The sequence below is a fragment of the Dendrobates tinctorius genome, unplaced genomic scaffold, assembly GCF_039654945.1.
Source record: "Dendrobates tinctorius isolate UK_male_01 unplaced genomic scaffold, ASM3965494v1 ptg000011l, whole genome shotgun sequence".
NCBI lineage: Eukaryota > Metazoa > Chordata > Amphibia > Anura > Dendrobatidae > Dendrobates > Dendrobates tinctorius.
The window spans coordinates 5,032,285-5,054,494 of record NW_027361679.1 but is presented as its reverse complement, the minus strand read 5'-3'; the positions used below and the strand labels follow the sequence as shown (position 1 = coordinate 5,054,494).

The 22,210-nt window shown below is 41.8% G+C and overlaps 1 protein-coding gene across 1 annotated transcript in view; it reads left to right on the top strand.

Annotated features, from left to right (window-relative positions):
• The window catches only part of LOC141100798 (NADP-dependent alcohol dehydrogenase-like), a 33,430-nt gene extending 13,001 nt beyond the window's left edge, over nt 1-20,429 (top strand). Inside the window, exons 3-9 of the mRNA XM_073589470.1 lie at nt 4,611-4,749; nt 9,004-9,091; nt 12,082-12,304; nt 14,985-15,245; nt 15,427-15,562; nt 19,040-19,175; nt 20,169-20,429. Of these exons, the coding sequence (XP_073445571.1) occupies nt 4,611-4,749; nt 9,004-9,091; nt 12,082-12,304; nt 14,985-15,245; nt 15,427-15,562; nt 19,040-19,175; nt 20,169-20,193 (1,008 nt within the window). The 3' untranslated portion in view covers nt 20,194-20,429. The remainder of the gene's footprint in view (nt 1-4,610; nt 4,750-9,003; nt 9,092-12,081; nt 12,305-14,984; nt 15,246-15,426; nt 15,563-19,039; nt 19,176-20,168) is intronic.
• The last annotated feature ends 1,781 nt before the right edge of the window (nt 20,430-22,210 follow it).

Genomic DNA, 22,210 nt, shown 5'->3' with positions numbered 1-22,210 from the left:
GATGTTGTGCATAATGTACAACTGTCACCATGCGGTGTTGAAAATAAACCAACAGGTCCCTCAGTCTAGCTGGCATGCATGGCAAGCTGTATGCTGAAGTGGCATATGCCTTATTTTTCGGATTATAAGACGCTCTGGATTATAAGATGCACCCCAAATTTGGAGTAGAAAAATAGGATTTTTTTTTTTTAATAAAATGGTGGTGTTTCTTATAATCCATGCGTCTTATTGCTTACCGGGGGTGGTGGCTGCGGTGAACCGGGGTCCCAGGGTCACTGCTAGAGGAGGCAGGAGTGATGCTTCAGGATGGATGCTGGGATTAGTGGGTGTTCCGATGTACGGCGCGCCTCTGAGGGTGTCTGGCGGTGCTGCCCAGTGCTGATGGGGTGTCTCCGGTGGTGCTGCTGCGGGTGCGTCTGGTGACATCACCGCTCATCACTGAGCCTGTATGCACTGCTTCCCACATGCAAGGGAACAGCGCTTACTGTACTACTACTTCCCTTGCGGCTGTCTGTGTGGTAGTGATGCGGCACGTGTGTGCCACACGGAAGTGCCGTGTGTACACACGGACACGGATGTCTCCGGGACCGTTTTTTCTGGATGTGTGAAACCACCCTAAAATGGCCCGTTAAGACCCTCCTAGGTTCCAGAGATCGGGTGTGACTGAAGCCTGTCAACCCATTATAGTTAAGCCCCTGGTAGCGCCTAAGGACAAATTGTAATGTTATATAGGTAAGCGCTAAACCGCATGACTGTAATTGTGCTATAGGCTAGGTTGAAATTTGTGTTGGAGAATCTTTTGCGAGCTTTCATTGCACATTTTATCATATGTACCAAATGCAAAACTTTTTTTCTGGTAAAATGGAGGACACCATTCATTATTTAAACAATACTGTCATATGATGGATCACTTCCTATCATAATTTTTCTAATATGCAACAGAATGGACTTCATAATGCTCATGTGAACGCAGCCTTATCTTTTATGGACCATACAACGTGTCTGTATATGCACGTTGGCTGTACAGCTCATCTCTTAAGAGACCATACAGACTCAGACTCTTTGTACAGGCTCTTGGCACATATCTCTAATGTGCACGTGAGTCCTAACTTTGCATTCATCTTTGTGTGCTGATGTTTTCTCTACAATCGCTGCCCGAACAGGATTGTTGGCAGTGGACTGAGAGATCTTCTAAGGATAAGGTGTGTGCCCATCTGCACATCTCTCTTTGGCAGCCAGTTATACAATCAGCAGTACATGTTGTGTTGGCAGCATGCTGAGGTGGAAGTGGAGGGAAGCTGATGCACATTGTTATTCTAGCGTTTGCACTCAGCAGGGGTGAGGTAACCATCAAACTTACAATTTTTTAATAACTAATACTGAGCTCTTACACATTTTTGTTTGAGATATTGTTTTTATGTATCGAGAGATTTGGATATTATTTATTGTACTAGTTGTTACTCTGAAATAAAACTAGCCACGACTAACCTGCGCACATTAACTAGAGCAATGGCTGAGCTCTGTATTGGGTATCTCTTCACATGAAAGAACTAGGTTCACACTGAGAATTTGAAGAGTTTTTGATGTTGCAGATTTTTTGCAGCTATTTGCTAAATTAGGTTACTAGCATTTTTTTCATTGCATTTTATTGCGTGTGTTTTTATCACATTTTTAATGATGCAATTTTTGTCTCTTGTTGTTATGTCAAATTTAAAACATAAGTTGCTATGTATTTGATGCTTCCTGGTACTTGGATTTGACAAAACTTTACTGATACAGTCATGTGCAGAGTACATGCATTTTTGATGAGTGTCTGCAGCGAAAATGTGCTAAAAATACACATGCGTTTTTTACCTGTGGATTATTTGCATCTAATTCTAGTCTATGGGGAAACTCCACACATGAATTCCAGGGTTCTTGTAAGAAAAATTGACATGTTGTGGTTTTGAAAAGTTCACCACAAAGTAAAAAAAAAAAACTAACAAAAAACCTAAAGGGATTACATGGAATATAAGTTGGTGTGCATGCAGCATGTAGGCACATGTTCACACTGACCACTAAACAGACAAAAAACCAGGATAAAAACATAATAAGCAAACACACTGCAGTAAATAAATAACAATAGTGAATGAAAATAATATTGGTTGCTTAGTTAACAATTTTTGACAAAAAAACAACGTATAAGATTGTAGATTGTCAGGGTCCTCTCTCCTTCTGTACCAGTCATGACTTGTATTGTTTAAGATTACTGTACTTGTTTTTATTATGTATACCCCTCCTCACATGCAAAGCGCCATGGAATAAATGGCGCTATAATAATAAATAATAATAATGATAGTATAAGCCATCCCAACTTGTCACCATGTTTAGGTTTCTTGTTTAAGTTTTGCTTGTTTTTTGCATTCTGCAAATAAAGGTATGGCATCCCATTCCTTTGAGCTGGATATTACATTCATGTAATTCCCCATGGCTGAGTGTCCACTAGCCGAGTTTCAGTCCTTATCAGCCCTTATTCACATTACGTCACTTGACAAATGGTAAGGTTTTAACACTAGAGGTTAGAACCATCACGAATAGGGTCGCCATGACGTAGCTGGATGACTTTTACTTTTTTTTTTTATCAAAAATTATGTCAACTTGGCACCCTATATTATTTTCATGTACTATTGCTATTAATTTACTGTACAGTATTTGCTTACTATGTTTTTATCTTTGGTTGAGTAAAAAAAAAAAAAAAAAAACACTGTGTGCATGAGATTTCTATAAATCCCATTCACTTGATTGGAATCGTAAGAGGCTATGATTTTTGCGCACAGCATCAAAATCTCACCAAAAGCTCATCATGGGAGCTTTAACTTAAGGGTCACAGAAGGCTCCATATAACCAAGATGATTCTATTTATGATTTTTTTTTTTCATTAGTTACAAATGGTTTTGAAGCTCAGAGATGTATATAAACTTTTGAAAATGTGGAAAAATTGCATTGAATTCATGTTCTAGTAATAGCAGTGACCTAATTATTTATGGCATCTGGGAGAATTAGTACTGATGCTATAGTGCTGTATGCCAATGTTTCCCAAACTGTAAGGTTTGCATCACCTGTGAGGTGCCCCTAGCTTTTGGTAAGGTGCAGCAAAAAAAAAAAAAAAAAAAAATATTGTGCGCATTCCTTTTAGATGGCTACAGTAACTTTTTTAGTTTTGTGACAATTAACTTATTTTTAACTTTTTTTATAGTGGGTTCAGAAGACAAAAAAAGGTAATTCAAAGATTTTAACCCCTTTTCAACATTGGGCGTATATTTATGCCGATGTCGGACTCCCTCCCTTTGACGTGGGCTCCGGTGGTGAGCCCACATCTTTCCCAACACGTCAGCTGTTTTGAACAGCTGACATGTTCCCAGAACAGCCACAGGTAGAATCTCTGACACCGGCATTTAACGTGTGCTTCCAGCCATCATGCCAAACATCCGCGCATCGGTGCCCCCCTTCACGTGATCGCGGGTCACTAATAGGTTGGCATGACAACCAGAGGTCTCCTGGAGATCTTTATGGTTGTCACTGCCGGATTGCTATGAGCGCCGCCCGGTCACAGACTTGAGATAATTAAAGGAGCCTGTGTCATTCTTTCAATTAAAGGACTTTTTTCTGAGTGTCTGTGTTTTCTTACAATGTAACTATGGGGTTAGTAATGGGGGCCTCTTATTGATGCTTCTCTATTACTAACCTTGGGGCTTCATGTCACCAGACAATACAAGGTGACATCATCTCCCCCAACTATTACCCCACTTGCCACCACTACAGGGCAAGTGGGAAGATTGAGGCTAAATGCCAGAATTGGCAAATCTTAGTGATGCGCCTTTTCTGGGGCGGCTGAGAGCTGATATTTTTCGCCCGGGGGGGCCAGTATCCATGGCCCCTTTCTAGGATATTAATATCAGCCTGCAGAGAACAGTACATGATGAAAAAGTGACCTTTACGTTGTGACACCTAAGCTACTCAATACACCATTTAACAGGGTACAGGTAAATCTTTGTTTCCAACGTCAACAATTAAAATTAAGAAGTCAATAAGTGAAATAATTCAAAATCAGCCCACAATCAATAAATAATATTCAAATATAAAATTTAAACTTTAGAACAACTTTGTATTATAATGTACTTCTAAATAATTTTCAAGAATCACAAGAAGGAGACTGGGGGTTTATTTTACAGTTCAGGCTATATGGTAAGCTTTTAGGCTCCCTCTAATGGTGGCTGAAGGAATCAGAATTTCAGAATTGGGAGCTCAGCATTGGGAGCTCTCTAATTTTTGTAAAGCTTCAGAAACCAATAAGCACAAAATTATAACCAATTAAGGTTGAAGTGGTTGTCTCATGAAAGAAATCAATGTTCATGTTTCCCATTAGCACACATTGTAGTCTTTTGCCTAAAGTGTCGGGAACCAGATCAGCAGCAATCAACTGATTTCCAGAGGGGTTTCAAGCCAAAATGACTTGTCTCATCAAAGTGAACTGGTACAATAATTCTGGTATAAGAAAGTTGTGAGACAATTCTGTTTTCACCTACCCTGAAAAATTGCTAAATATTTTGTCTATTTGTCACTTTACACAGATTATTTCTTCTGGCATTTGCGGATCTGATAAGAGCGCACTTAATCAAATAATACAAACCAATTTTCCAGTGATCTTGGGTCATGAAGCCCTTGGAGTAGTTGAGAGCATAGGTGAGGGTGTCACCATAGTTAAACCAGGTGAGTCAAAAACAAGTGTTGTATGAAGGATTTATGCATATGTAAGTGAAAAAAAAATCCTTAAAGAGGTAATCTGGTAACCATATATTTATGACTCGGGTCACACGACTGTTTGTTTTTCTCTTATCCAAGGAGTGTGGTCAGAGTTTCTCTGATGTGAAGGATAAAAAAAATTCTACAATCAGTCTGTCAGTGAAAATCGGACAGCACTTGAATGACATCTGAGTGCTGTTCATTTTTTTTCAAGGACTCCTAGTCTTAAATGGCCGACTGCTTTACGAGGCAATAACTTTTTTTCCTCAGTCCATGTTGAACCCGTTTATATGCACTGCCTCATTGAATAACATAAGGACGAGTGGTATCAATCAAAACAACAGACAAAATATGTCACATTTTTATGGTCATCTGTACTATCCCTTAGGTCTCCCAATGATCAGCTGGTAAAACCTCTGGTGGCTAAATGAAAACACCTTAAAGTATCTACACTTCACTATCAGAACAGAGGAGGGTATTTTGAAGACAGTTGCTGACGTTATGGGTTATGATAGTGATCATAATACATTTACATTGTACGACAATAGCTCAGAATATTACAAACAGTTAGCAGGTACAAATATATTAACAGCATGCAGTGGCGTAGCTAGAGTTTTGGTTCGGTTGGGGGGGCAAAACTTCTGAGTGGGCCCCTAACCAGAGAACCTCAGCAGATGACCATGCTGTTGCCAAAAATAATCTATACATAAAAAGACCAGTATTATTACCGCCATATGGTCAATGGTAAATACCAGTCCTACAGAACATATAATAGATTACAGCAGATTTACAGATAATGACTTACGAACTGACGTTCTTTCTGATGGAATCGTTTACTTTTCCCGTCTTTTCCATCTGGCCCAGACCGACATGATGACTCCTCCAGCCAGGACTCGGCTACAGAGAATACAACAAAGACACGTTTCACTTCTCATATTTTCAGCACTGTCACCAATTGGACTATTCTCAACCTGCACAAACTGCTCATCCTGCTGATACCCCAGAGAGAGAGAGAGAGAGAGAAAGAAAAAAAAGAAAGATTAGAGAGAGAGAAAGAACAGAGAGAGAGAGAAAAAAAAAGAAAAAACAGAGAGAGAGAGAATGAAACAGAGAGAGAATAAAGATTCTATAAAGATACCATAGCAGCCTGGCCCCCATTGTAGTATCCACCTGAGCGTCCCGATGCAGGAAATATCATGATCCGCTCACATGGCCGGCATCCCCGAGTCCAAAGCGATCCCGCTGTCCGCGCTGTCAGAGGAGGACACGGTGATGGATCTGAAGCATTCCCTGAAGTGCCTCCATGGTTCCGTCACAATCTCCTCCCGAAATTACCTCATTTCCGGTCAGCTTCTAGCACGTCACTTCCGGTGGAACGTCACGTGCGAATTTTAAAGTGCTCCTCGGGGCTCCGCCCTGTACTCCTGTGTCCGCAGGAAAAGTAACCTCCCAGCCGGGGTAGACTCTTTCTCAAAATCAGGTCGGTTGGGAGGTATGAATGCTTCCCACCATACACCTTGCACACACATGGCTCCGCACACCTCATACACACACGGTTCCACTTTCTATGCCTTGTACACACATGGCTCCGTTCCATACACCTTGCACACACACAGCTCCACTTAGTACACACATGGCTTCACTTCGTAAATCTCGTACACATGCAGCTCTGCTTTGTACACCTTGTACACACATGGCTCCACTTCGTAAACCTTGTACACATGTGGCTTTGCTCCATACACCTCGTACACACGCAGTTTTGCTCCGTATACCCTGTACACACATAGCTCTTCTCCACTCCGTACACACACGGCTCAGCTCCGTACAACCCATACACATGGCTCCGCTCCGTACACACGCGGCTCTGCTCCATATGCATGTGGCTCCACTCCGTACACCTCGTACACACACGGCTCAGCTCCGTACACTTTGTACACACAGGGCTCTGTTCCGTACGCCTCGTAAACACATGGCTCCACTCCGTACACCTCGTACACACACATCTCCGCTCTAAACTCATTGTACACACACAACCCTGCTACTTCCACCCTGTAAACCCCTCCTGACCCCACACATAAACTTCACCTCATCCAGCACGATGACAACCAGTGCAGCAGAGTCCTGCAGACACTGAGGCCCCTTATCCTGTGACCCTTGACTCCTCCCCTCCTGTGACCTCATCACAGGGCCTGTGCACACAGAAGAAAACAGCGGCCAGGCGGCAGAGCGCAGGGAGATGATCGATTCTCCCTGCTCTGCCACAGATACAGTTACAGTAGTGTAGCTCTGGGTGGGCCCCCTCAGAGCGTGGGGCCCAGGGCCTCTGTCCCCCTAGTGCTTGGCAGAAAACTCTCAGTAGACATCCTCAAGATTCAAAGACATGGGCTCACAACTAGGGGTTCAAGATTACAGGTAAAGAAATAGAATTCAGATCTGGAGCAGAATACAGTTTCAGACCTGAGGATCAGGCTCCAATTTTAGGGTGCAAAAAAAAATACAGGCATAGTCTAGGACTCGGGGTGTAGGATCAGCCACCACGCTGTTATCTTTTTGTTGCGAACTGTCCTCTGCTGCCCTCTATTTGCAGCACAATTACCCGATTAACGGATGAGACTGCGACTGTTACTATTAAGGCCTCTTTCACACTTCAGTCTTTTGCAATCAGTCACAATCCGTCAAAGTGTGCAAAAGATGTATCCTGTGCATATTGCAAAAAAATGATGCACTGGATCCGTTTTTATGATGGATCTGTCGGAGCAGCCTTGCTGTAAGAATTAAAGGAAAGAGAGAGAATATGTGCCAGAATGGATATTGGGGTTAAACTAAAGGAATAGAAAGGATTCCGGGCATGCTCAGTTGAAAAAAGCGGAATCCAGTGACGGATCCATCTTTTGACAGACAGCGACGGATCCTGCGCCCATAGGCTTCCATTATAGCCAACAACGGATGGCGCTGGATCCGTCGCTGTTCGACGTTGACAAAAAAAGTTACTATGTCTGTTGTATCCTGCCGACGGATACAAAATTTGCTTCGGATGTGTCAAAAGACGGATGACACGTGTGGCCATCCGTCACGAATACAAGTCTATGAGAAAAAAAACGGATCCAGCATGAAAAAACGCTGGATCCGGTTTTTTCAAAACTGAAGTGTGAAAGAAGCCTAATAGGCCAGTTATTGGACAACTAACAATGAGCATATGACATATACACCTCCGATTCCAACGCATGGAAAACGCACACACACACCTCGGTACGGTCATGGCTAACTCGGAGATTCAACTCGGAATGTTTCCTGGGGACAAAGGAGACTTCTCCACTTCCCGTGTATGCAAAAAACACATGCTCTTTTGTTATCTGAACTTTTTGTTATCAGGACTTCAGAAAAGACCTTCCTTGTTTAATTACCTGTACTATGTGATAGTCTTAATTAATTTTGTCACTTCTAAGCTACCACTAATTTCCTCACTCCCCATATGACAACTGTATAATTCTATTTCAGGGAGGGTTGTACATCGTAAGTTCTTCCTCGTACTGCTATACTGTGTGAGAGAGGAAGGGGGGTAAATGCCCCTTCACTAGAGCTGTGTTATGGATCTTTATGTATTCTATAACATTACCTTTTTTCACCTGTTAAAACATAATGGAATACCATGATAACTTGCTCTAAGGCCAAGACAAGACCACTATGTAGAAGGGCACCCTCACAGAGCTAGATAAACATGCTTGTGCATCATTTCCTCTAATGAATATCAATTTGTGGAGATCTATTGTTTCTTCAGTATTGTATAGTTTTTATGCTCGCCAATAAGGAAAGGTTATGGATACTTTGCCTCTTTATTCACTCATTTAGCAAGTACAGCAACAACACTCTCAGCCTGCCCAAAGCTTTTCTCGAAGGCTTTAGATGATCTGCAATAGATCTCGCTATACATCAGTGAATAAATAATCAAAGTACCTAATCCTCCCTAAACATGGAGCTAAGGGAGGCAGGATTTCAATGAGCAGACTGATAATGAAAAAGGGATCATTTATGCGAATCAATATGATGAATTTGTCAAATATGCTAGGATTCAACATTCTTATGAAAACCTGCTAAATAGCCTAAAGCCACCTGCAAGCAGATCGAAATCATTGAAAATCGAAAGAATCGCAAGCAGATCGAAAGAATTTTTAAAACCATTAAACACTATTATGCTAAAACTGTCCTCTACTTTCTTCATAGGTGACAAAGTCATCCCGCTGTTCGTCCCACAATGTGGATCGTGCAGAGCTTGCGATGGCCCACACAGTAACATCTGCAAAAAATTTGAGTAAGTAAAGTGTTTATACAGTTGTCAGCTAATATTAATCCACAGAAAAGTAATCGAATAGAGTATTTCCTGATTCATCCAAATCGAGTCATTTCATAAACCCATAATTCAAAAAATGTCGTTGTAGCTGTGGCCCTAAATTGGAGGAAAATAATATGAATAAAATATACTGTTTGTTCACCGTGGACTAAAGGAAATACACTAATAATTAAATATACTGGAGAAATAGTTTTAAATACCATTATTTCAACCACAAATGTTAAAATAAGATTTTATATTTAATACAACCAGTTAGTGGCAAGTCTCCTTCTTTCTTATAGGGAACCTGATATCTGATACATGCAGCCCATTGCGTGTGCAGCAAGTATCAGGCACTGGCTGTAATGTGAACACAGCCATATAGGTTTGTGTCTGAAACTCTGCGGCATTTCAGAGAATAACATACTTTTAATAGCCGCCGGGGACGAGCCATGTGACAGACTAGTCAGACAGGTCCAAGGCAACTCCTCACCGGCTGTCCCCTGTGACTAACAGGTCTCAGCCAGTGCCTGATACATGATACAAAGATTGGGAAGAATGTATCAGGTTCACTTTAAATAAATTAAAGCAATAGATTCAAAGAGTTACCTCTAATGAACCATGATGTGCAAATAACCCATTGTCTTATGCATTCACAAGTCACAAAATTTGAACCACCGATTATGCGCCTTGGATCCTTTGTGACAAAAGGAAACCAGTCAGCTGTGCAATGCAGGGGAGTGTGTTATAGAGCAAAAGAAGCCGAACACATGGATGTTTGTGTTTTTTTTTTTTATATATATACACATATATATCAATACCATAAACAGTACCATATTAATATATCCGCTTAGCTACTGCTGCTCTATACCATGCTGCCTGCATACAAGACGCCATGGCCTGGACTCATTTGCCTTTTTTTTCTCTCTCTCTCTCTCTTTTTTTTTTCCAAGTCACTTTTCTTTTTTGTCTTGTTTTTTTATTGCTGTTTTTTTTTTTGCCACAAATTCACAAAATTCTAGATTTTTGCACAGAATGAAAAAAAGTTATTTTTTTCCAGTCTTTGTGAGTTATTTCTAAAACAAAAGTAAAAGTTGCACGTTTTAATAACTGGAGCAAAATTTTCACCAAAATATCTGGATTACATATAATCATTCAGAGGAGAACAGGAGTACAGATTTTAACCCCTTTCTGCCATGAGACGTACTATCCCGTCCATGTGCCTTGGGCCTATTTGACCATGGACAGGATAGTACGTCTCAGCAATCGACCGTGCACACGGGTGGTGTGTGGCTGGGTGTCAGCTGGCACTTTAACCTCCGGAATACTGCGATTGAACATGATCGCAGCATTTTGGGAGCAGGCAGAGGGCTGATAGCCGGATTAACAGAGCTGAGAAACTTCCTGTCATGCGCAGTGCATGTCAGGAAGTCTCGCAGGTCAGTGTGCACTGATTGCAGCACTGACAGCTTCTATAGCATGCAGATGCTGCTTCATCAGGCTATGAATATCAACCCGCAGCTGTCTGTGTAGCCTTTCTGGCTATAAAATATAGGGGGACCCCATGTAATTTTTTTTTTTTTTCTGGGGTCCCCCTATTTTAATAGCCAGTAAAGGCTATGCAGACAGCTGCGGGCTGATATTCATAGCCAAGGAAGCGGCCATGGGTATTACACCCCTTCCCAGGCGATAAATATTGGCCCCCTGTCAGCGGCTTTCCCCCTCTGGCGCAGAAAATTGCGCGGGAGCCCATGCCATTTTTTTTTCCGATAGTTAGATATCTACAGTATATATGGATAGATATATCTAACTATCCCATATTTATCTATCATCGATCTATCTGTCTATCTGTGTGAGTAATGAAGTGTGGGTTGGACAGAAATGACATCACAAATCTTTTTTTTTGTTAAATAACATATCTTTATTTAACTTACAAAAACACGTACAAATCTGCAGGCAAAACCGCACTGAAAAACCGCATCAAATTCGCGACAAAAAATGCATCAAAACGTGGCAAAATGCACCTGCGTGAGCTGCATTTTTTGTGCGGAAAAATCCGCAGGAGAATCCGCAACGTGTGCACATACCCTTAGAGTTGGGTTAAAGTGTGTTGGGCTAAAGTTAGCGTTAGGGTTGGGGTTAGGGCTTGGATTACGGTTATGGTTGGGATTAGGGGTGTGTTAGGGCTGGGTTAGGGTTATGGTTAGGGTTGGGATTAGGATTAGGGGTATGTTGGGGTTAGGATTTTAGTTAGAGTTGGGGGTTTCCACTGTTTAGGCACATCAGGGGCTCTCCAAACGCGACATGGCGTCCAACCTTAATTCCAGCCAATTTTGCGTTGAAAAACTAAAACAGTGCTCCTTCACTTTTGACCTCTGCCATGTGCCCAAATAGTGGTTTACCTCATATATGGGGTATCGGCGTACTCAGGACAAACTGTACAACTTTTGGGGTCCAATTTCTCCTGTTACCCTTGGTAAAATAAAAAAAAAATGGATCTGAAGTAAATTTTTTGCGAAAAAAAGTTAAATGTTCATTTTTTTTTAAACATTCCAAAAATTCCTGTGAAGCACCTGAAGGGTTAATAAACTTTTTGAATGTGGTTTTGAGCACCTTCAGGGGTGCAGTTTTTAGAATGGTGTCACTTTTCGGTATATTCTATCATATAGACCCCTCAAAGTGATGTAAAATGTGATGTGGTCCCTAAAAAAAGATGGTGTTGTAAAAATGAGAAATCGTTGTTTAAATTTTAACTCTGATAATTTCCAAACAAAAAAAAATTTCTTCTAACTGCACGGAGAGTTCTTACAATTTGTGATTAATTAAGGTATGGCTGGAAATGTTTAAAAAAATGCATCTTTCATTGTATAATACAGTGTTTTTTGCTAGAAATAATTAGAATACGATTAAAATAATTACTTGGATAATTATTAGCTATTTCTTAATTTTTTTTTTATTTTCTTACTTAATAGGTTTGCATTTGGAGCTCAATCAGGACTGATGGCTGATGGTACAAGCAGATTTACCTGTAAAGGCAAAGCGATTTATCAGTACGCAAGCACAAGTACATTTACTGAATACACTGTGGTGTCTGACATTTGCGTTGCCAAAGTGGATGCCCGTTCCCCTATTGAAGTTTGTCTTATAGGCTGTGGATTTGCTACTGGATATGGTGCAGCTGTCAACACTGCTAAAGTAAGAATTTTCATGTAATATTCTTAGTTTATAAAAGATTTATAATGCTGCATTCAAAGGCCCCAAAGTGTTCACAATTGTAGCAGGGATAGGTGACTGGGAAAAACTTTAAAGCTATGTGCACACAGAGTTTTTTGCTCTGCGGATTTTGTAGTAAAAAACGCAGATAAATCCGCAGAACTATCTGCGGTTTTACACCTCATAATGGATGAGGTGTGAAACTGCAGCATTTCTACACTAAAGAATTGACATGCTGCGGATTGTAAACCGCGCGGAAAAATCCGCAGCATGTGCACTGCGTTTTCCAGTTTACCATTGAAAACAATGGTACTGTACAACGTACCTAAATCTGCTGCGGATCCGCACCGTGTGCACATACCCTTAGAGTAGCCAAAACCTGATGACAGATACCCTATCTGAGAGCATCATGATGCAAGGGCAGAGGCCCTGATTCTAACGAGTTATCACTGTGTGCTGCAATTTTAATAAAATCCCTGTTTCTCCGCTGCTGACTTAGCAGTTCTCTAAATGCTGAGCTCTGTATAACCCATGCCCACACCGATGATTAGCAGCTTTTGTATGCACTGCACATAGGCAAAAAGCTGCCACTCAGTGATCGTGTAAGGCTTTACAGAGCTCATGAATATGCAGAACTACAGGGAAGCAGGTTGACTAGTCCTCTGATGATCATTGCTTTTATTAGCAAATTATGTTATCAAAACTATGGAAGCTATGGACTGGGGTGAGCTACACAGGATACAGCAAAGCCATGGACAAGGAAAGCAATAAATGCTAAACTTGTCAAATGAACTTTTACTGTTAAACTTAAGGCCCCGTCGCAGCTAGCGAGATCGCTGATTTTGTGACTCCACAGCGATCTCGCCGGCGACATCGCTGTGTGTGACATGGATCAGCGACTGGCCGCCCTGCCGGGTATCGCTGATCGCACTCAAACGTCCTGAGCTGTTTTTTGATCGTTGGTCTCCCACTGGCCAGCGCGCATCGCTGCGTGTGGCAGCGAGAGACCAGCGATCAGCGACGCTGGAAACTGGTTTCCAATGTAAACAGCGGGTATCTGAGAGCCACGCAGCTCTTAGACACCCGCTGTTTACATTGGAAACCAGCTTACTAGCTTACTCGTTGGTCCAGATCGCTGGAGGGGCTGTCTATGTGACAGCTCACCAGCGATCAGCTAACTATGTCCCAGCGATCCCATCCATGTCGGATCGTTGGTGGGATCGTTGGGACATTGATACATGTAACGGGGCCCTTAGACTGGTTATGCTTCCACCAGTCAGCAAAGTGTAACCTGTTAGTTGACACACAGTCCGAACTGAACGGGACCACTGATCTGCATTACTCAGCAGGCATGGAAAAGTTGACTACCTCACCATAATTTACCTAGTTGTGCAGTCGCCTAGTGTGGCTACTGAGTATTTACTTGGAAAACTGGAACAATTAAATGAATGGCAGGGGTGGCCTTTTGGTGATGCAGCACAGCAGCTTATCAACTTAAGAAAACGACTCTAAACCCACTAGGTAGAACCCAGCTATTGAAATATATGCTGCCAAGTTCAGTTTAAGTACCATGTGAGTGCAATGGGCCGCTCCTCAGAACATCTTTGTGTTCTTCAGTAGATCCCCTTTACTACTGTAATCTCCTTCAGTCACAAGTGGTTCAGCAAGAGGAGTCTGATGGGCACTGATGCATTCAAGTGCCTGTATCTGCCCTTCTGAGTCTGGCGCCAAACTATGTATACGTGCTTGCTCCCACTGTAATCCTCGAGGTGGGCCTGAGCTCTGGACTTACTGACCTGTGTTTAGTCATTGCAGAGATGAGCCCTCCTGGATGACAGCGGTTTGACCAAGGGCTGACGAGTTACTAACCAGTGTGGCACCACAGCTGACTTGCTTTAGGGCCCTCTGGTTGCATCACGGATGTCAGAACCAGATGATTTCGGCTCCACGGATGGTGCTTGACGGAAACGTTGCACGTCCTTCTCCTTCCAGCTGTCACCTCGCTCTCCTAAGATGTCCACTGAACCATCCCGCTTCCTGTTAGGCACTTCCTCCCAATTGCTTGCACTGCCCCTTGGCAAGGGGCTGCGTCTGGCTCTGGCCAAATTGCAGTTCACATCTGCAAAACAGAGTTCATTTAACATAACACCAGTCTCTGGCACCAAAATAGCGGTTTCTAATTCTCCTCACAGAACTGGATAACTGTCCCTTAATAAAAATACTGCACAAACCAGTTTAAGTCAGAGTCATTGAGCAGTTACTGGGGCAACAGTGGCTTCCTGTGGTCGGTGATTAGTACTGCAGGCAATAATATTCTCAATGTCAATATATATTGCTAATAAAATAAAACAGCAGCTGCAGATTACATGCTGACGGTTAATGGTAGGTGATGGTCAGCGGCATATTACTCATCCCCTCACATCTACAGCAAGCAGCCAAAGGAATGAGACATAGCTGGAATCAGTGTCTCTGTCTCTACAATATTCTGCTCTCAGATTAGTTGGCAAAAATTAGTGACAGATTCCTTTTTAATTCACTCAGATGTGTAGCGAGAAATTGAGAATGAAATATGCACAAAACATAACATTATTCTTTCTGGTCCTTTATAAATATATATTTGTAATACATTTTTAAATTAATCAGCTAATTTTCCTCTTCTCAGGTGACCAAGGGCTCTACTTGTGCTGTTTTTGGCTTGGGAGGAGTTGGCTTTTCAGCAATTGCAGGATGCAAGGATGCAGGTGCTGCACGAATCATTGGAGTAGGTTCACATAAGGAAAAGTATCCAAAAGCCCTACAACTAGGAGCTACTGAGTGCCTAAACCCAAAGGATTACGATAAACCCATTCATGAGGTTATTACTGAGCTGACTAATGGAGGCGTGGATTTTGCCATTGAATGTGCAGGACGCACTGAAACCATGGTAAGATGAAAATAGCATTTTGTGATGAGGAACATTTGTGGAATGCCGGATTTCTAATTCTTGCACCTTTCCTATATTTTACATTAATACGAGATATAAACATTTCTATGAGATCAAATCTATTCTTACTATTACCACCTTACGAACATATTAACATGGATTGTCTACAATTTCTTTTTAGCTGACTGCTCTCCAGTGTACTTACTGTGGAAATGGTGTTGCTGTTGTGTTGGGTGTGGCATCTCCCAAGGACACACTTTGTTTGCATCCAGGTTTGCTTGTCACAGGGCGTTCCTTGAAAGGATCTATATTTGGAGGTATGAGCTTTGAAAAATTTAAAAATGCCACAAAGTCATGCTAATTAGAACATTCCAGTTTTGTAAGGAAACACCTACCACATTTTATCAAATACCATAAGATGCCAAGTGAACATGGTCAGGGGACTTCCCAGCCTGTAGGAGAGATTTCACATCTCACAGAAAGATTTGTGTCAAATGACCTAAAGGGGTTGTCCACGTTCTAGAAAGTAGGCTCCAAACTGTGTTGAAAAAAAAAAAACCTAAAATAACAAATTAGGAAGGTACTTTCTCTCCCAGTACTCACTTCCCCCTGCTGTTCCAGTACTTTGTGTTTTGGCTGCTCAGGTCCTAGTGTTTTGGTTGCCTTTGAATGTCATGTCAACAGCATGTGTCAGTGCTCTCGTCAGTCACTGTGCGAGCTGCTGAGCTCAATGAGCTCAGTGGCCATGCCTAGGGTTGGTGGCATGAGCCACTTACCTCTGTGCACGAGTACTGAACTCATTGACTGGCTGGAATAGTGATGTGCACTGTTGGAATGATGTGAGCGCTGTAGTAGAAACACCAGAGCAGTGGCAGGGAACCGGGACTCCACTCAAGAAGGGTAAGTTCCTGCTGCATTTATTTTAGGTATTTTACACAGTTTAGGGACCAATTTCCCAAAAATTGACAACCACTTCAGTCTGAAGGATGGAAATTTGCTTACTTTTCTCCATTGAAGCATTGCCTGTAAGACTCTATAGTCATTAAGGGTGTGTGCACACGCTGCAGATTCTGCTGCGGTTCCAGCCGCTGCGGTGTACAGTAGCTTTATAACCTATGGAAAAAGAAAACGCAGTGCAGACGGTGCGGATTTGCTGCGGTTTCAAAACCGCAGAAAGAATTGACATGTCAATTCTTTCTGCGGATTCCACTGTGGATTGCCATCTCCTCCATTGTGGAGATGAAAAACTGCAGGCCAATCCACAGATCTTTTGACCTGCGGATTTTACAAAATCCACGCGGCCAAATCCGCACCCCAATCCGCACCGTGTGCACATACCCTAAGGGCTTAGTTAGACTTCTGTTTCTTTCCATATAAGAAAAAAGAAGAATGAACTGTGTTTCATCAGTGTTTTTGATCAGTTTCATCAAAGTGTCATCAGTTTGGTTTACATTTCATCAGTTTTTCTCAAATGAGAAAAAAATGTCAGCTTCACTAATCAACCAGTCCATGAAAAACAGACAGCACATGGATGGAATCCATGACTTGAATTGGTGATTTTCCAATACTCTGATCAATATTGGTCATGTCTCCTCGAATTTCCACGGATCACTTGGTCTGACAAAAAACTCTGAAAAGTAAACCGTTCAATAGACTATCAAAGGTAGGAGTTTTATCTTTAAAAAGACATGGATAGTATTTGTATTTGAAAAACAGATGTCAGAATGAGTCTAAGGCTGTGTGCACACGCTGCGGATTCCGCTGCGTTTCCGCAGCGGTTTTGGCCGCTGCGGACCCGCAGCAGTTTTAGCTGCGGTGTACAGTACCATTCAAATGAATGGTATAAAAAAAACGCTGTGCCGACGCTGCGGAAAAATCCGCGCGGATTTGCTGCGGTTTTGAATCCGCAGAAAGAATTGCATGACAATTCTTTCTGCGGAAACCGCTGCGGGTTCCTATCTCCACCATTGTGGAGATAGTGAATCCGCAGGACCAAACCGCAGATAATCCGCAGGTCTTTGGACCTGCGGATTATCTACGTTTTTTTGCAAAATCAGTGCGGATTAATCCGCAGCGGAATCCGCAGCGTGTGCACGTACCCTAAGGGTACGTGCACACGGTGCGGATTCTGCTGCGGATCCGCAGCGTCTCTGCAGCTGCGGGTCCGCAGCAGATTTTTCTGCGTTGTACAGTACCTTTATTTCCTATGGGAAAAAAAAAACGCTGTGCACATGCTGTAGATTTTTCCGCGCGGTTTTGCTGCAGTTTACAATCCGCAGCATGTCAATTCTTTAGTGCAGAAACGCTGCAGTTTCACACCTCATCTATTATGAGGTGTAAAACCGCAGGGCAAAACCGCAGATAGGATTTATCTGCTGTTTTCACTACAAAATCCACAGAGGCAAAAAACTCCGTGTGCACATAGCCTAAGGCCGAGCTCACACTTGTGTGTGCAATGTGAGAAACTCGTGCATCAATACCTGGCACTTGTGCCAGCACTCGGACTGGAATGTGCGACTGCATATATTTCTAGGCAGCCGCACACTCCGGTCGCGAGTGCAGGTGGCAGTGCCGGGTATTAATGCGAGAGACTTGTGCAAGTTTCTTGCATTGCACATGCAAGTGTGACACCGGCCTTAAGGTTGAATTCACACATTAGTGTTTTGTAGTTCAAGTATAAAATGCACAAATTGGCTGCAAACTTGACAGCTTAATAGGCCTATTTCAGTCTGCTAATTTCAGTCAGGAGACCCACAACCGGTGTGTGCATTGCTGTCCATACTCGGACTACAAAACACTGATGTGTGAATCCTGCCTTAGGAGAGCCAGTACAAGTTTTTTTTTATTAATGGGGATAAAGTTCTTCATAGTGTGTTTTTGTTTTTTTTCTTTTTATATTTTTAAATACACAATTGCAAGTTTCTTAATACTAGGAAACCTGATAGATGATACTGTATATTAGATATCTATAGACCATTGTGGGTTACTGGGGCTTTGCCAAAGAGGGAGCGATGGATGACTAAAGGCCCCGTCACACATAAAGATGCACCAGCGATCCCGACAACGATACGACCTTGTCAGGATCGCTGGTGCATCGCTACATCATCGCTGGTGAGCTGCCAAACAGGCAGCTTCACCAGCTATCAGCACCAGCGAGGACGCTGGTATCCAAGGTAAATATCGGGTTACTAAGCGGCGCGCGTCACTTAGTTACCCGATGTGTACCTTAGAAACTGCGTGCTGGCAGCTCTACCTGTCTAACTACCTACCCATCACAATCTATTGACCACAGCAACCTAACTGTAGTGGGACCCTGTCAGTTACAACCAGAGTGATTGCAGAGACACAGAAGCTGTCATACATGTATATTAATCTTTGGCAACTATAAATTGCATTTGATACAAAAACAAGTTGCATTTTTTTTAATTAAGGGATTTATTGAAAGTCTAAAGTATGCCAAAAAAGGTTCCTTTGGAATATTTTTGGAACAAGAGTGTTTGCACACAGGTTCCTATATTATATTAAACTGCCCCCTCCTTTTGTCGAATCATATAGACGCCAAAGTCACTATTGACCAAAGCAACTGAGGGGTTAAATGGCTAGGATAAAAGTAAGCTGCCATTTGGCTTTTGTCATTCTAGTTGTATGTACTATAATAAGAACTTGCATGGAAGTAAATGCATATGAGCCATCAAATACAGCAAAGAACATAATTAATATATTGGATTAAATTGAATACATAACTGTAGATAAGTATTACATAAAACAAATAAAAGCTTTTTTTTTTTGCCTAGGCTACAAGGGTTCTGATATCCCAAAACTGGTTACAGATTATATGAACAAAAAGTACAATCTGGAACATTTGGTTAGCAAGAAGCTAACCTTGGAAAAAATCAATGAAGCATTTGAACTGCTAAGCAGTGGGGCAGGGTAAGTACACAGAAAGAGACGGCACATGTATGCGGGTATCGAATATACATAGATGCAGCATGTAAGACTAATGTGCGGTTAGAACTTAATATTATGAGGAAGATGTGACAAAGTATATAAAAACGGAGACTGTGGTGCCCTCCCCACGTACCAATGCCTCTATTATAAAAATAGAGAGAGGTTTGGAATCGACGCCTCAAGTAAAGTATTGCCACCCCATGTCATATGATAACTTAATTAGGCTACTGTAAGTGCACACTGTTTCTGGCCACTTAGCCCAAGGTACAGTATACGTCATGACTGGAGCCTTTACCGCTACATATACAGTACTGCAACATTTCTAAAGGTCCCCATTCATTAGATTGAGTGGGGGGGTTTTTTGGCCTCCATCAGCTATCTGTCTGCACATACTGTTAGACTTTCTTATATAGTAAAACAGGGACACTGCAATGAAACATATACATTTTTTTGCACTATTTTGTTATGGTTGACGAATGTATAAGCATCCTTCCTGATTGTGGCCACTGTCGGGCACTTGTCTCCTGAGCATATGTGCAGTGTGCATCTAGCCCAAGTTAAGTTACTCAAGTAGCCTCGCTCTTCCCACTTGCCCTGGTGCAGTGGCAAGTGGGGTAATATTTGGTGGGGCTGATGTTGGCTATTTTACGGCTGCTGACATCAAGCCCAGAGGTTAGTAATGTAGAGGTGTCTATAAGATGCCCCCATTACTAACCCCATAGATAAAAAAAAAAAAAAAAAAAAAACAGCCAGAATAAAATCTTTTAATTGAAATAATGACACAGACACCTTTTATTTAAAAAAAAAAAAAATGAAAAAACACAGTTCTACTCACCTTTACACCTAATCCATTGAATCCCATGTAAAAACCTGATGCCTCTGTCTTATGATTTTATTCATTAACCCCTAGGAACTATACAGAATAATAGTTCGATTATACAATTGATAAGTATTTTCCCATCTTTCTTGTTTCAGAGTTCGGAGTATCATGATATACTAATCAGACTACAAGCAAAAATATGGAAGTAGACCATGGAGCTGTCCTTGTAGAAATGCACTTTCCAGCTTCTGATTAATCATATCATAAATGCATACATTCTCCTATCTGATTGGTGTATGATGTTTTTTTGTACACAGTGATAGAATCCACTTAAGAATTTCGGCATTTGCTTTGGTTCAGCTTCTATACTAATGAAAACAGATTACGCAATAAAGTGTGATGCAAAAAAAGTTTAATTGGTTTCTATCATCTATGGAAAGAAAAGAATGGTATATTTTGCTTCTGAAGGCTTGCAGAATACCCAGTTCAGCATGAGAAAACAAAACTACAAGTGGCTCAAGAACTCAGATCACACGCACCCATACAAGTCTATGGGTCTGTGTCAGAGGCGTAGCTAGGGTTTTGGTTCAGGGGGGGCGAAACTTCTGTGTGGGCCCCTAACTTGGTAACTTTGATTACAACTCGGTGACGCCCCCTAATAGTGGATGTAGGAGATGACTGCGCTGTTACTGAAAATAATCCCTATATAAAGACCAACATGGATATTACCGCCATATGGACAGTGGTAAATACCAGTCCCACTAAACATATGTGATTACTGCACAGTTATAGTTGGTGACCTACCGCTGACGATCTTTCTGATGGAATCGTTCACTTTTCATGTCTTTTCCATCTGGCCCAGACCGACATGACAACTCCTCCAGCCAGGACTCTGCTACAGAGAATACAACATCGACACGTTTCACTTCTCATATTCCAGCTCCATCACCATGTATCCCCAACTTGCACAAACCCCTCATCCTGCTGATACCCCAATGCTGAGCCGCTGCTGCTTTGTGTCCCTATTGCTGCACCTGATACCCCAATGCTGAGCCGCTGCTGCCATATGTGTCCCTGTTACTACACATGATATCCCAATACTGAGCCTCTGCTGCTACCGCATGTGTCCCTATTAGTGTTAAGCGATACTTCCGATATTGGGAAATATCGGAGTGGATCGGACCGATACCCAAAAAGTATCGGGTATCGCCGATTCCGATACCAGAAACCCATGCAAGTTAATGGGACAGAAATATCGGAATTAAAAAAAACCCTTTACTTGCACATCTAGTTTGGGAGGGGGGAAGAGTGTGGGCGGTGCGTGGGCGGAAACTGTGCGTGCCTGTACGGGCCTGCCGGGGTGTCTGTGCGGGCCTGCCAGGGGAAGTGTGTGTGTGTGCAGGCATCGTCCGATGGGACTGCAAGTCCCATCGGGCTATGCCTGCTACAATGACAGTGATTGACACATTAGCCAATGAAGGGACAGTAGTAGTCCCATCATCTGGCTAATGTGTTGAATGTAAAAAAAAAAAAAAAAATACATACTACATATATATATATACTACATTCATACAACATACATACATAGTACATACTACATATTTACTACATTCATACAACATACTACATACATACTTCATATATACTACATTCATACAACACATACTACATATATACTACATTCATGCAACATACATACATAGTACATACTACATATATACTACATACTTCATATATACTACATTCATACTACATACATACTAAATTCATACAACATACATACATACTTCATACATACTTCATATATACTACATTCATACAACATATATACAACATACATACTACATACATCATATATACTAGATTCATACAACATACATACAGTCATATGTAAAAGTTTGGGCACCCCTATTAATGTTAACCTTTTTTCTTTATAACAATTTTGGTTTTTGCAACAGCTATTTCAGTTTCATATATCTAATAGCTGATGGACTCAGTTATATTTCTGGATTCAAATGAGGTTTATTGTACTAACAGAAAATGTGCAATCTGCATTTTAATAAAATTTGACCGGTGCAAAAGTATGGGCACCTCAACATAAAAGTGACATTAATATTTCGTAGATCCTCCTTTTGCAAAAATAACAGCCTCTAGTCGCTTCCTGTAGCTATTAATGAGTTCCTGGATCCTGGATGAA